Here is a 15,288-nt window from a genome sequence, read left to right on the forward strand (position 1 = left end):
GCTCTTGAATGTGAATTTGCTGAAAATCCTAATTTCCCCTCGAAGATTAATAAAGTACTTCTGATTCTGATTATCATATATATTTTTTTACAAATACTGTAAAATATATATTTTTTAAAATCTGTAGGTTTTACAGTAAAAAAAAAAAGGCAGCTCAGTCAGTCGCGACAATTTTACTATACAATGCAAAAAGTTTTTGCAGCATATTACTGTTGTTTAAGTTTATTTCGAACAAGCATACAGTTACAATATACGGAGACCCTAAAGGGACATGGGGGGGACAGTTTTTTTAATAATTTATTTAATTTTTTATTTTTAGACATGTATCTCGTGCGCAAGAGATAGTTTCTCGTGCGCAGGTGTACACCCGCTTAATGTTGACGATGTTATGAAATCCCTAAGTTCGACTTGAAACTTTCTCGTGCGCACGAGAAACTTTTTATAAAGTTATTAAAAAAAAAAACTTTTATAAAGTTATAAAAAAAAAAGGTTATAAAAAAAAAATTGAATTTATTTTTTATTTTTTTGGCTCTCGTGCGCAAGAGAAAGTTTCTCGTGCGCACTAGATACATGTCTAAAAAAAATAAAAAAATAAAAACAATTATAAAAAAAAATTTCCCCCCCATGTCCCTTTATGATCACGTTTTTTTTATTTCTTATTAAAACGTGTCTGAAAAGGAGTAGGAAGAAGCAGAGCTTATTTAATCATACGTCTTTTCTACTTCATAGCAATTACCAATATGTTTGTTCACTTCCTGTTCTCCATTTGTAACAATGAAATCAATGAGTAATAAATACCACAGTTCTCATAAATAAATAGTTAAGTTATGATTCACAATTTTCACAGAATGAGATGAACAAAATTATCTCATTTTAAATTTATCAGGATTCTTTTTTTTCCCACTTTGATTTTGAACAGTTTTCATAAAGTGGATCATTTTAATACATTGTTTGACTGCTTTGCTTCATCCATTCTGTAATTTAATTCCACATACTGATATGCTAAAGGTCTTAAATGTTGTATGTGCATACAAATGTTTTAAGTTTTTTTTTACAACAAAATTATCCTAACTGAGTTACCAGATTTTACCTTAAAATCTGCGATTGTTGTTTTTATAGTGTATTACTGTAAATGGAAAAACTGTAAATTTCTTTATGGTAAAATTCAGCTGACTGAGCTGACAGTTTATTACTGTAAAACTATTGTAATTTTTACAAGGTACAATTTGATGGATAACTTGCTTTAAAATCATAAACCAAACAGATATTTAAGAATTTTTATTTTAATAAAAAAACGTTTGGAATATATGCCAATATTTAGTGGCTTAGTGGTTAGAGTGTCCGCCCTGAGATCGGTAGGTTGTGAGTTCAAACCCAGGCCGAGTCATACCAAAGACCATAAAAATGGGAGCCATTACCTCCCTGCTTGGCACTCAGCATCAAGGGTTGAAATTGGGGGTTACATCACCAAAAATGATTCCCGGGCGCGGCCACCGCTGCTGCTCACTGCTCCCCTCACCTCCCAGGGGGTGAACAAGGGAATGGGTCGAATGCAGAGGACACATTTCATCACACCTAGTGTGTGAGTGACAATCATTGGTACTTTAACTTTAACTTATATAATATTGTTGCATTGTTAGATAATATCAAAGTATAAAAGATATGCAATTGCGTGCAGTCGTTTATAAATATATTAAATAAACTACCTTACTGACAAATATTATTTCCAGGCTCTAGTGGTCTATATAAAATGATGTTGGGGGCCAGATCCCCCGGGCCTTGAGTTTGACACAAGTGTCAAACTGTGTGATACCGTGTGGAAAAAATGAGTTACGATTTGTCAAAATAGTGAAGTGAAGTGAATTATATTTATATAGCGCTTTTCTCTAGTGACTCAAAGCGCTTTACATAGTGAAACCCAATATCTAAGTTACATTTAAACCAGTGTGGGTGGCACTGGGAGCAGGTGGGTAAAGTGTCTTGCCCAAGGACACAACGGCAGTGACTAGGATGGCGGGAGCGGGGATCGAACCTGGAACCCTCAAGTTGCTGGCACGGCCGCTCTACCACCCGAGCTATACCGGTTATAAATGTGCACTCTAACTGTGCTGCCTGTACTATTCTTTTTATATTACACAAAATGGTGACGCTATTATGAAATCCCTAAGTTCGACTTGAAATTTCTCACACAGCTCAATGCTGCGCTACTAAACACCCACAGTAACTTAAGCGCGTTGAGCTCATCATCAGCAAATTTGGTCAACACCTTTGAACAGACGAGCACGTTTGTGTCAAATTTCAACAAGATTGGCTAAAAAAACAATGGCTGCCATCCAGCTAAACCAATTGCAGGGACACAGACATGACTTCAACTAGTCATGCACAAGTCATTGATCATTTATTTATTGATTATACAACAATGAGGATATCTGTATTACATTAATACTAGCGTATCTTCCGAAGCCAAACGTCATTAGTTTTCATGCGAAACGCTGACATTTCTTCACGTGACTAACTATGGCCTCGACTTGAATAGGTCAGCAAAAACTTTTCAAGGTTGGAGCATTTACTGCTGAGCGGCCATGTGCGCTTTTATGAAAAGCTGGTGACTGGAGGAGCGTGACCAGTCATAAAACGACGGCACGGAAAAGGATACGAGGCACGGCGAAGGGCTGAGCGAAGGCGTGGAAGGCTGAGCCCCATGTGATCTGCCAGGGCGCGATGTAAGTGTAGACAAAGTGCAGCTTGTAGAACAGCTCCCATAGCTGTGGACAAAAATAGCATATAAAGGGTAAACTTGCAATACAAAAAAAAACAAAGATGCATTTTATAAGTCACTTGGAGGGGAACTCACTTTTTTTAGGGATTTTGCCAATCATTCATATTAAAAACATGACTGATTTTTTTTTTTTATGCATTCCAAATACCGTATTTTTCGGACTATAAGTCGCAGTTTTTTTCAGTTTGGCCGGGGGTGCGACTTATACTCAGGAGCGACTTATGTGTGAAATTATTAACACATTACCGTAAAATATCAAATAATATTATTTAGCTCATTCACGTAAGAGACTAGACCAGACCTGGGCATTCTGCGGCCCGCGGGCCACATCCGGCCCTTTGTGCGTCCCTGTCCGGCCCGCGTGAGGCCAATCATAAATTACAAAATAAATTTAAAAAAGTATCTATGTCGAGTGCGCAATACAACGGTGCTGCTTTTGTTTTGAAAAGCGTTATTTGTATTACTTCCGTGTGGACGTATGTGCGTGCGTGATTGTGAGTGAATGTGAACAGCTGCAATCACAAATTACAAAATAAAGTTGAAAAAACATCTATGTCGTGCGCGCAATACAACTGTGCTGCTTTTATTTTGAAAAGTGTTATTTATGGGCGTATGTCCGGGTGTAACCTGTGAGTGAAGGTGCACAGCAACAAGTGATGCACGGTTTACACCCGAGACGCTAAAAAGAGAAAAGTTGATGACGAATGGCGTGTTTTCAACAAGACATGGACTGCCAAGCAACGTTCCCTCTAAGGTGCGCGCCTGCGCAATTGCGCACTGCTCAAGCGTCCTCTGCGCACCAAATCAAATCCCATCTGAATTCTAAACAAAATAAACACATTTATTCTGTGTAATTTTGCAATGCAACTCTGAGTGACAGTGACAACAAGCAGCCCTAACGGTGTTCGTCAACACCGTTCAATTGAACACCGTTCAATTATTGTAACGTCTATCGAGATGCTTCGAGGACAGGAATTATATCGATCACTTTATTGAACAAAACTGTTTATATTCGGCCATAACCACACCAAAAACATGAGTAAAACACTTCTATCTCGAAAAACTAGTCATTTTCTGCCGTACAAACCAGGCCAAAACCAACTTGTCATCTGTCACCAACACGCATAGCACTAAACCACTGGTGCGTTTATGCCCACACAAAAAGTCGGACAACTCAAACACCACACAAAGTTACACTATGACTCCTCAGTCATACGTGTGCTTATTTTACTGTCATTTATCAGTAATGTTAATTTATTGATATTAATCATGGAATGCTGTTACTAGAGAAAGTTACAGGAATGCACACTTCATCCTATGCTTACATTTCATTGTGCAACATGAGGATGTTTAAGGGGAACTAAATGTGATCTCTGAAAGGGGTACAAATGATTTCCAAAGCAGTGCTTTTGGTATAAAGTTAAGTTAGGTTAAATGAAAGTATTATTATTAATTATTATTATTATTTATCTTACAGCATATATAAAAAAAAATATTGAGCAAAATTTAATTGAAATATTGTCGATGTGACCCTCCAGCAGTGCTCGGGTTGCTCATGCGGCCCCCGGTAAAAATTAATTGCCCACCCCTGGACTAGACGTATAAGATTTCATGGGATTTAGCGATTAGGAGTGACAGATTGTTTGGTAAACGTATAGCATGTTCTATATGTTCTAGTTATTTGAATGACTCTTACCATAATATGTTACGTTAACATACCAGGCACGTTCTCAGTTGGTTATTTATGCCTCATATAACGTACACTTGTTGTTCACTATTCTTTATTTATTTTAAATTGCCTTTCAAATGTCTATTCTTGGTGTTGGGTTTTATCAAATAAATTTCCCCAAAAAATGCGATTTATACTCCAGTACGACTTATATATGTTTTTTTCCTTCTTTATTATGCATTTTCGGCCGGTGCGACTTATACTCCAGAGCGATTTATACTCCGAAAAATACAGTAGTAAATAAATGCGATCAAAAGTCCGCTTACAATAGAGCCTATGGGAGCCGCTTTATTCTGCCTATAAAACCCTTAAAAAACATCCAAACACCTCCATTAAGGTTTTATATACCCTATTTTTCGGATTATAAATCGCTCCGGAGGGAGTATAAATCGCAGTGCCGTGTTGGCATTTTTTCCAAAACCTAGAGTTGATTTATTTTGGAAAACCTTTTGGTGCATTGTTTAATGCATCCAGCAGGGCATCACAACAAAATTAGGCATAATAATGTGTTAATTCCAGGAATGTATATATCGGTATCGGTTTATATCGGTATCGGTAATTAAGAGTTGGACAATATCGGAATATCGGATATCGGCAAAAAAGCCATTATCGGACACCTCTAGTTATAATCCAATCACAAAATGTAAATGAAGTATTTTTGGATGTTTTTTTATTGGGTTTTATGGCCATAATAGAGGACCTCCCATTCGCTCTGCTGTAAGCAGACTTTTGATGACGTTTATTTACAAGTAAGAATGCGTTAAAGAAACATCCGTCGTCATGTCTTTCATAATGATTGTGAACGATTGGCAAAATTCCCAAAAAAGTGAAGTTCCCCTTAAAGTAGGCGAGTGTTTCATATTTCACCCTTCAAACATCAGGGGGAAGAATTTAAGTAAGTACTAGAAATAATGCTGGCTTAAGTTAAGTCACTTTTATTTCTCTATTCTCTGTGGGAGGGCTTCAGCTTCGTTAAAGGCCTACTGAAACCCACTACTACCGACCACGCAGTCTGATAGTTTATATATCAATGATGAAATCTTAACATTGCAACACGTGCCAATACGGCCGGGTTAACTTATAAAGTGCAATTTTAAATTTCCCGCCACACTTCCGCTTGAAAACGTCTCGGTATGATGACGTATGCGCGTGACGTAGCCAGTTTAACAGAGGTATGGCTTCCCCATTGAAGCCAATACGAAATAGCTCTGTTTTCATCTCATTATTCCACAGTATTCTGGACATCTGTGTCGGTGAATCTGTTGCAATTTGTTCATTGCATTATAGAGAAAGAAGCTGAGCAAGCAAAGAAGAAAGTTGTCGGTGCGAAGCGAATATTTTGCGAGGGAAGTCAGCAACACAACACAGCCGGTGTTTGTTTACATTCCCGAAAGATGCAGTCAAGATCGAAGAACTCGGACAACAGAGACTCTAACCAGGAGGACTTTGATTTGGATACACAGATGCGATACCGTGAGTACGTAGCTGCGCTTCCAAACATTTGATCGCTTGCTATAACTAGCTCGAGCTAGTAGCTAGGAGCTAGCATAACAAACACCTAGGTGTTTGTTATGCGGGATTAATTTGTGGCATATTAAATATAAGCCTGGTTGTGTTGTGGCTAATAGAGTATATATATATGTCTTGTGTTTATTTACTGTAGTAGTCATTCCCAGCTGAATATCAGGTCCCACCCGGCTCTCACAGCATCTTCCCTATCTGAATCGTTTCCACTCCCCACTAGTCCTTCACTTGCATTTTCCTCATCCACAAATCTTTCATCCTCGCTCAAAATAATGGGGAAATCGTCGCTTTCTCGGTCCGAATCTCTCTCACTTCTGGCGGCCATCATTGTAAACAATAGGGAACTTTGTGGATATGTTCAATTGACTACGTCACGCTACTTCCGGTAGGGGCAAGCCTTTTTTTTTATCAGATACCAAAAGTTGCGATCTTTATTGTCGTTGTTTTATACTAAATACATTCAGCAAAAATATGGCAATATCGCAAAATGATCAAGTATGACACATAGAATAGATCTGCTATCCCCGTTTAAATAAAAAAAATTCATTTCAGTAGGCCTTTAAAGACTCATTACTGCCCCCCAAGGAGCAAAAAGGTACTATAAGGGTACTTCCTGTACATTGCTGCCCTGAGTCGCAAAATACTGCACTTAGATAATACTGCTGCAGGAGTGGTCACAATAAAAATAAATAACTAATGTCTGCACACACCTTGCTGAAGACAATGGACATGAGGAAAAGGTCAAGTAGCAGCGTCTCTGACAGATGGCGGTAGTCAAAGGTGAAGAAGAGCACGGTGAAGAGGATGGTCACGTACTGATAGGTGGGGCTGCTGTAGCACGAGCGCAACAGCTTCAGGCCCGCCACAGTGATCATCAGCGCACCCACCCTAAGAGGACCATTGAGAGAGGGGGTACAATGGCGCACATGAGACGCCACTCCACTTTGATAACCACTGAGAACATTTGGTCCCATTCTCACTCTGTGTCCAGTCTCTTTGGACTGGCGAGTTCTCTGGCGCTGCCACTCAGCTCGTTAAGGATGACGAGCGGATAAAGGATGTTCCGCTCGATGAAGAGCAGCCATACGTGAAGCTTCTCAAACCACATCACGTGAGCCGCATCTGACAGGGGAACAAATATTATTTAGTCACTTTCCAAAGCATTTAACCCTTACTTCTTTTGTGTCAAAGTGATAAATGTTTGTTTTAAAAAACAGACATGTATATATATGTGTGTGTATATATATATATATATATATATATATATATATATATATATATATATATATATATATATATATATATATATATACACACACACACACGCGTATATATGCATATATACACACACGTATATATGTATATATACACACATGTATATATGTATAGATACACACACATGTATATATGTTTAGATACACACACATGTATATATATATATATAGATACACACACATGTATATATATATATAGATACACACACATGTATATATGTATAGATACACACACATGTATACAGGTATATGTATAGATTAGATATACATACAAACCCCGTTTCCATATGAGTTGGGAAATGGTGTTAGATGTAAATATAAACGGAATACAATGATTTGCAAATCATTTTCAACCCATATTCAGTTGAATATGCTACAAAGACAACATATTTGATGTTCAAACTGATAAACATTTTTTTTGTTGCAAGTAATCATTAACTTTAGAATTTGATGCCAGCAACACGTGACAAAGAAGTTGGGAAAGGTGGCAATAAATACTGATAAAGTTGAGGAATGCTCATCAAACACTTATTTGGAACATCCCACAGGTGAACAGGCAAATTGGGAACAGGTGGGTGCCATGATTGGGTATAAAAGTAGATTCCATGAAATGCTCAGTCATTCACAAACAAGGATGGGGCGAGGGTCACCACTTTGTCAACAAATGCGTGAGCAAATTGTTGAACAGTTTAAGAAAAACCTTTCTCAACCAGCTATTGCAAGGAATTTAGGGATTTCACCATCTATGGTCCGTAATATCATCAAAGGGTTCAGAGAATCTGGAGAAATCACTGCACGTAAGCAGCTAAGCCCGTGACTTTGGATCCCTCAGGCTGTACTGCATCAACAAGCGACATCAGTGTGTAAAGGATATCACCACATGGGCTCAGGAACACTTCAGAAACCCACTGTCAATAACTACAGTTGGTCGCTACATCTGTAAGTGCAAGTTAAAACTCTCCTATGCAAGGCGAAAACCGTTTATCAACAACACCCAGAAACGCCTTCAGGCTTCGCTGGGCCTGGGCTCATCTAAGATGGACTGATACAAAGTGGAAAAGTATTCTGTGGTCTGACGAGTCCACATTTCAAATTGTTTTTGGAAACTGTGGACGTCGTGTCCTCCGGACCAAAGAGGAAAAGAACCATCCGGATTGTTATAGGCGCAAAGTGTAAAAGCCAGCATCTGTGATGGTATGGGGGTGTATTAGTGCCCAAGACATGGGTAACTTACACATCTGTGAAGGCGCCATTAATGCTGAAAGGTACATACAGGTTTTGGAGCAACATATGTTGCCATCCAAGCAACGTTACCATGGACGCCCCTGCTTATTTCAGCAAGACAATGCCAAGCCACGTGTTACATCAACGTGGCTTCATATAAAGAGTGCGGGTACTAGACTGGCCTGCCTGTAGTCCAGACCTGTCTCCCATTGAAAATGTGGCGCATTATGAAGCCTAAAATACCACAGCGGAGACCCCCGGACTGTTGAACAACTTAAGCTGTACATCAAGCAAGAATGGGAAAGAATTCCACCTGAGAAGCTTCAAAAATGTGTCTCCTCAGTTCCCAAATGTTTACTGAGTGTTGTTAAAAGGAAAGGCCATGTAACACAGTGGTGAACATGCCCTTTCCCAACTACTTTGGCACGTGTTGCAGCCATGAAATTCTAAGTTAATTATTATTTGCAAAAAAAAAAAAAAGTTTATGAGTTTGAACATCAAATATGTTGTCTTTGTAGTGCATTCAATTGAATATGGTTTGAAAAGGATTTGCAAATCATTGTATTCCGTTTATATTTACATCTAACACCATTTCCCAACTCATATGGAAACGGGGTTTGTACATGTACATATGTATAGATAAACACACACATGTATATATGTATATACACACACGTATATACAAGCACACACACGTGTATATATACACACACGTATATATACACACACATGTATATACACACACGTATATACAAGCACACACACGTGTATATATACACACACGTATATATACACACACATGTATATACACACACATGTATATTATATACATGTGTGTATATTATACACACATGTATATACACACACGCACACACGTATACATGTGTATATACACACACACGTAAAGATGTGTGTGTGTGTGTATATATATATATATATATATACTGTATATATATACACACACAGGTGTGTATATGTGTGTGTGTGTATATATATATATATATATACACACACACACACACACACATTTATATATGTATATATATATATACACGTACACACACACGTATATTTGTGTGTATATATATATATATATACACACACACACATGTATATTCACACATATGTATATACACAAATATATATGTATATATACACATATATACATACATACATATATACACATATATCCATACATACATATAAACAAAATGAATAAAACAATTTTAATCACTTGACAACAATAGATTAATTGTATTTAAATATATTAATTATTTAACATTACATTACTTGAGTACAACAGAAAAGTTATAAATGTAGTGTATTGTTACTATTATTTCCGAAGAGTGTAACAACAGTGGCTTAGTGGAATTCTGCGTACTTACCCCTGACTTCAAACTGATAGTACTCCTTGGTTTTGAGCAATGGGTGCGAGAAGCAGTACCAGGGAAGCTGCTTGCGCACTTGAGGCAGCAGGTAGTGTGTGAGCAGGCCCACCGTCCCCAGCAAAGCATACAGCACGTAGCTCAGGAAAGGCTGAGAGGGACGCAGGAAGCACACGGCTAAAGCACAATACACAACAAAAATTGATATTTTAAGTGTATACCTGCAGGGCAATGAAGACGGTGCTGACATGGATGGCGAAATAAAGCACAGCGATGACCACGCAGACGATCAGGTCGGACTGCAGACGCTCGTTCTAACAAACAGAACAATCAGAGACGTTCATTGTTTGCCATCAACTGTTTTGAACGCTGCGTCATGATGCTTGGTCATCCGAACAAAAGCTCTTCACTCACCACCGAGGCCCTCAGCTTCTCAGGCAGAGGGTCCTGGACTTCTGACAGAGGGTCTTCTGGGTTGCTGTCTCTCAAATTGGGCAAAATCTTTGACTGTATCAGGGAGCTGCAAGGCGACATGGAAACACGTAGAAATGAACTGTTTAGACACATCTTCTGAGTCAAATTACTGCAATGAGGAATCGATTAAATAAATTAATTTGATTAGAAAAAAAGGCTTAAATTTATATTCTGTTGCATCGATCAGTTGTTTAGGGAGTATAAGCCAGGGCTATCCAACTACATAATGAAGAGGGCCGCTGTCAGATTCCTGGCAAGAAGACAAAAGCTGTTTTTGAATCCTACCAAGAAGTAGGCTCGTAAAACTCCACTGTGTAAGGGGGAAAGCAACATGAAGGGTTTTCTGTTTTCTTTTATGTATGGTAATCAACAGAAAGATATTGTTCTAACTAGGGATGTCCGATAATGGCTTTTTGCCGATATCCGATATGCCGATATTGTCTAACTCTTTAATTACCGATACCGATATCAACCGATACCGATATATACAGTCGTGGAATTAACACATTATTATGCCTAATTTGGACAACCAGGTATGGTGAAGATAAGGTACTTTTTAAAAAAATGAATCAAATAAAATAAGATAAATAAATTAAAAACATTTTCTTGAATAAAAAAGAAAGTAAAACAATATAAAAACAGTTACATAGAAACTAGTAATTAATGAAAATTTGTAAAATTAACTGTTAAAGGTTAGTATTATTAGTGGACCAGCAGCACGCACAATCATGTGTGCTTACGGACTGTATCCCTTGCAGACTGTATTGATATATATTGATATATAATGTAGGAACCAGAATATTAATAACAGAAAGAAACAACCCTTTTGTGTGAATGAGTGTGAATGAGTATAAATGGGGGAGGGAGGTTTTTTGGGTTGGTGCACTAATTGTAAGTGTATCTTGTGTTTTTTATGTGGATTTAATTAAAAAAACAAAACAAAAAAACTATACTGATAATAAAAAAACCGATACCGATAATTTCCGATATTACATTTTAACGCATTTATCGGCCGATAATATCGGCAGACCGATATTATCGGACATCTCTAGTTCTAACCCAAGGACTTCAAAGAGGAGAGAAGGCAGGATCTGCCCAATTTCCAGACGACCTCTTTTTGAACCTCCTTTTTGAACTATTCCACAAACTTTTTTTGAACTGTTCTATGGACCTCTTTTTGAACTATTTTACGAACTCTTTTTGAACTGTTTTGCAAACTCTTTTTGGACTGACCTTTTCTGTGAACTGTTTGCGACCTTTGTCCTTTGGAAGCGAACAGGTTACTCATCAGTTACTCAGTACTTGAGTAGTTTTTTTCACAATATACTTTTTACTTTTATTCAAGTAAATATTTGGGTGACTAATCCTTACTTTTACTTGAGTAATAAATCTCTAAAGCAGGGGTCACCAACGCAGTGCCCGCGGGCACCAGGTAGCCCGTAAGGACCAGATGAGTAGCCCGCTGGCCTGTTCTAAAAATAGCTCAAATAGCAGCACTTACCAGTGAGCTGCCTCTATTTTTTAAATGTTATTTATTTACTAGCAAGCTGGTCTCGCTTTGCTCGACATTTTTAATTCTAAGAGAGACAAAACTCAAATAGAATTTGAAAATCCAAGAAAATATTTTAAAGACTTGGTCTTCACTAACTGACAAAGAAACAGATAACAGATTTGATGTCCAGTTCAAAGTGTGACATGACTTATTTAAAAATTTGAGAGTTGACTTTGGTATTTTACATGAGTTATTAAAGTAATTCATGATTTGTTAAAAAATGTTAGTGGCTAGCTAGTTAAAATGGGATGTTGTGATTTCACAAGACTGTCTTAGAAGTGATCATTTGAAAATGTTCAATTTGAAAAATGTGCACTTAGAGAAAATATAAAAATAACGTGTTGCATATTGATATTTATCTGTTTCTATATATATTTATTGTGAGAAATCAAGATGATCAGTGTTTCCACAAAGATAAATATCATTAATTATTAATAATAACAGAGTTAAAGGTAAATTGAGCAAATTGGCTATTTCTGGCAATTTATATAAGTGTGTATCAAACTGGTAGCCCTTCGCATTAATCAGTACCCAAGTAGTAGCTCTTGGTTTCAAAAAGGTTGGTGACCCCTGCTCTAAAGTAACAGTACTCTTACTTGAGTACAATTTCTGGCTACTCTACCCACCTCTGGTTATAGCTGTCCTTTTTTTCCTTCCTACGTCTAAGTTTCCAGTACTATTACCAATAAGACAATAATAAGTCACAAAACTTTTCCCTACCGAGCATATCAGGTGAGTGGTGTTTGGTTGCGTGAGAACTCACATGAGGACAGACGGGTCGCTGCTCTGCCGGCTCAGGTGGTACGATACTGCCACCAAGAGGCCGCAGAAGACCGAGAAGAGCACGGGGATGTGGTGAGGCTCCCAGGTCTCCTGAGACACGACAAACGGGCAGTTAAACGATCCACAAAAACACCAACCTGGCACCTGTATTAGCTCACCTTCAGGGCGCCATAGCAGAAACCGTACAGCAGCGCGACGGTGACCACGCTGCGAAGAAAGCTGTAGAGCGCCGACAGTAGGCTTGTGGAGGCTATCAAACAAGATGCACACATTAACATTATGTCCCAACACGTTAGTACACAACAGGATGAAGAGCACATCAAAATAACAATGTTAAGTGTGCGCCTTGCTCACCGTTGCCCCCAAAGATGTGCATGTCCAGCTGTTCAAAGAGATACATGACAAATGTGTTGACCTGCGGCAGCAGGCCCACGAAGAAGATGATGGGGAAACACAGCGTGAAGACTGCGCACACACACACACACACACACACACACACACACACACACACACACACACACACACACACAGTCATTAGTATCATACAATTATTTTTCTTAAACAGATGCTGCACAGCCCACACGTAAGTGTTAATTGTCACGCATCGTAATGCGTCCCTGAGGCATGTCTCCATGACAACAGCAGCAATATTAACCACTGTACACAAGGAGGTTGGGCATTCCTTTAACGTGTCTGCTCGCAAGCACAATTACACAGACACAAGTCAAGAAAATTGCCGCAGCATCGAGGATTTTTTTTCCCCCCGATACCTCAAGTGAGTAATGTTTACTGTGCTTCTACATGGGCCCCTTACTTATGACGAGGTCCCTTGCAGAGGCGAGGACGAGCGAGCTGGTGAGCGCGACGCCGTACAGCGTGAAGCGTGAAGAGCTCGTCCTCAGGCTGGTGTAGTGGAGCAGCCAGATGAAGCCGCAGCACAGGCAGAAGTAGACGGGCCGGCTGTACGCTATGATGCGGTTGTGGCCCTGCAGAAGTGGATAGAAGGCACGCTTTGAACAAACACTGGAGGAGGAGTTCAAAAACATCCATCTAGTGTAGTAGCGTTTATACAAATGATTCATTCAGTAATTGATACACAATAAGACAGTCCCTCCAGAATTTTGCGGGCTTTTATGTTTGTTGCGGCTTAAAAATGCCTGATTTTGTGTAGAAACAACGTTTCTGCAGAGAGAATAAATGGAAGATTTGACAAGAGTGGGTGAGCATCTTCCAAAAAAACATTTCTTCTCCTGGGGGCGTTTTTTCTGCAAATTTTATATAAGATGAGCTTGGGCTGGGCGATATAACTAAAACAACTGTATTAGGATATAAGTGTTTGATATCGCTCGATTTTGATGGTTATTGCTATTTTTATGACGTATCGAAAGTAAGGACCAGGAGAAAATTATATTAATTTTGATTATAAGACTTAGACTTATATATCTCCGTTTTGAATTTATTTACTCATAATTTAAATTTTTTACCTCATAAATTCGACTTTGTTATAACTTTGACATTTTATCTCATCATTAAAAGTATCTCATAATTTTGACTTAATTTTATCATTTAAATTTTTAGTCTAAAAATTTACATTTTTAATCTCTTATTTCACTCTCTCATAATTATTACTTTATCTCATAGTCTCAATTAATATCGGGATTTCGATTTTTTAAATTTATTTCATATTATTTCATAATCTCAATTTCTTTTATCTAATAATTATGACTTTTTTATCTCATAATTATGACTTTATTTAATGATTTAAATTTTCTATCTGATAATTTCAAATTTCGATTTCATAATTTTGATTTTATCTCATAAACTAGATTTTTTTATCTCATAATTTCGATTTTTTTTTTTTTTAAACTCAAAATTAAGACTTTATCTCCTGATTTTTTTTTTTTTTTATCTCATAATTGTGACCTGATCTCATAAGACATCTTATCACACAATTTTGACTTTTTATTTATTAATTATGATGTTATATCTTGGGCAGCACGGAGGCACAGGGGTTAGTGCATGTGCCTCACAATGCGAAGGTCCTGAGTAGTCCTGGGTTCAATCCCGGGCTCGGAATCTTTCCTTGTGGAGTTTGCATGTTCTCCCCGTGACTGCGTGGGTTCCCTCCGGGTACTCCGGCTTCCTCCCACCACCAAAGACATGCACCTGGGGATAGGTTGATTGGCAACACTAAATTGGCCCTAGTGTGTGAATGTTGTCTGTCTATCTGTGTTGGCCCTGCGATGAGGTGGCAACTTGTCCAGGGTGTACCCCGCCTTCCGCCCGAATGCAGCTGAGATAGGCTCCAGCACCCCCCGCGACCCCAAAAAGGGACAAGCGGTAGAAAATGGATGGGTGGATGGATGGACTCAGACAAACTTTAATAATCCACAAGGGAAATTGTTCCACACTTAATCACACTTAAATACACTTAATCATTATTTCGAACGTAACCTTCCTGTGATTATAATCCGCACAACTATCAAGGCAGAAAGGAAATGGAATGTCAACACAAGCATGGAAAACATTCAATGTGAGCAGAATTCTAAAATCGCATTGAACAT

General features: G+C 38.3%; 1 protein-coding gene across 3 annotated transcripts in view; it reads right to left on the reverse strand.

Moving 5' to 3' along the window:
* The window catches only part of pcnx1 (pecanex 1), a 116,867-nt gene that overhangs the window by 24,959 nt on the left and 76,620 nt on the right, over window positions 1-15,288 (reverse strand). For all 3 annotated transcript variants that reach the window (XM_062041258.1, XM_062041257.1, XM_062041256.1), the window contains 10 exons: window positions 13,539-13,710; window positions 13,079-13,189; window positions 12,883-12,974; window positions 12,705-12,814; window positions 10,330-10,435; window positions 10,137-10,229; window positions 9,916-10,066; window positions 7,013-7,154; window positions 6,743-6,920; window positions 2,657-2,765 (listed from right to left, as the gene is read on the reverse strand). In XM_062041258.1, coding sequence (XP_061897242.1) covers window positions 2,657-2,765; window positions 6,743-6,920; window positions 7,013-7,154; window positions 9,916-10,066; window positions 10,137-10,229; window positions 10,330-10,435; window positions 12,705-12,814; window positions 12,883-12,974; window positions 13,079-13,189; window positions 13,539-13,710 — 1,264 coding nt within the window. The remainder of the gene's footprint in view (window positions 1-2,656; window positions 2,766-6,742; window positions 6,921-7,012; window positions 7,155-9,915; window positions 10,067-10,136; window positions 10,230-10,329; window positions 10,436-12,704; window positions 12,815-12,882; window positions 12,975-13,078; window positions 13,190-13,538; window positions 13,711-15,288) is intronic.

This window comes from Entelurus aequoreus, linkage group LG03, assembly GCF_033978785.1.
Source record: "Entelurus aequoreus isolate RoL-2023_Sb linkage group LG03, RoL_Eaeq_v1.1, whole genome shotgun sequence".
Classification (NCBI taxonomy): Eukaryota; Metazoa; Chordata; class Actinopteri; order Syngnathiformes; family Syngnathidae; genus Entelurus; species Entelurus aequoreus.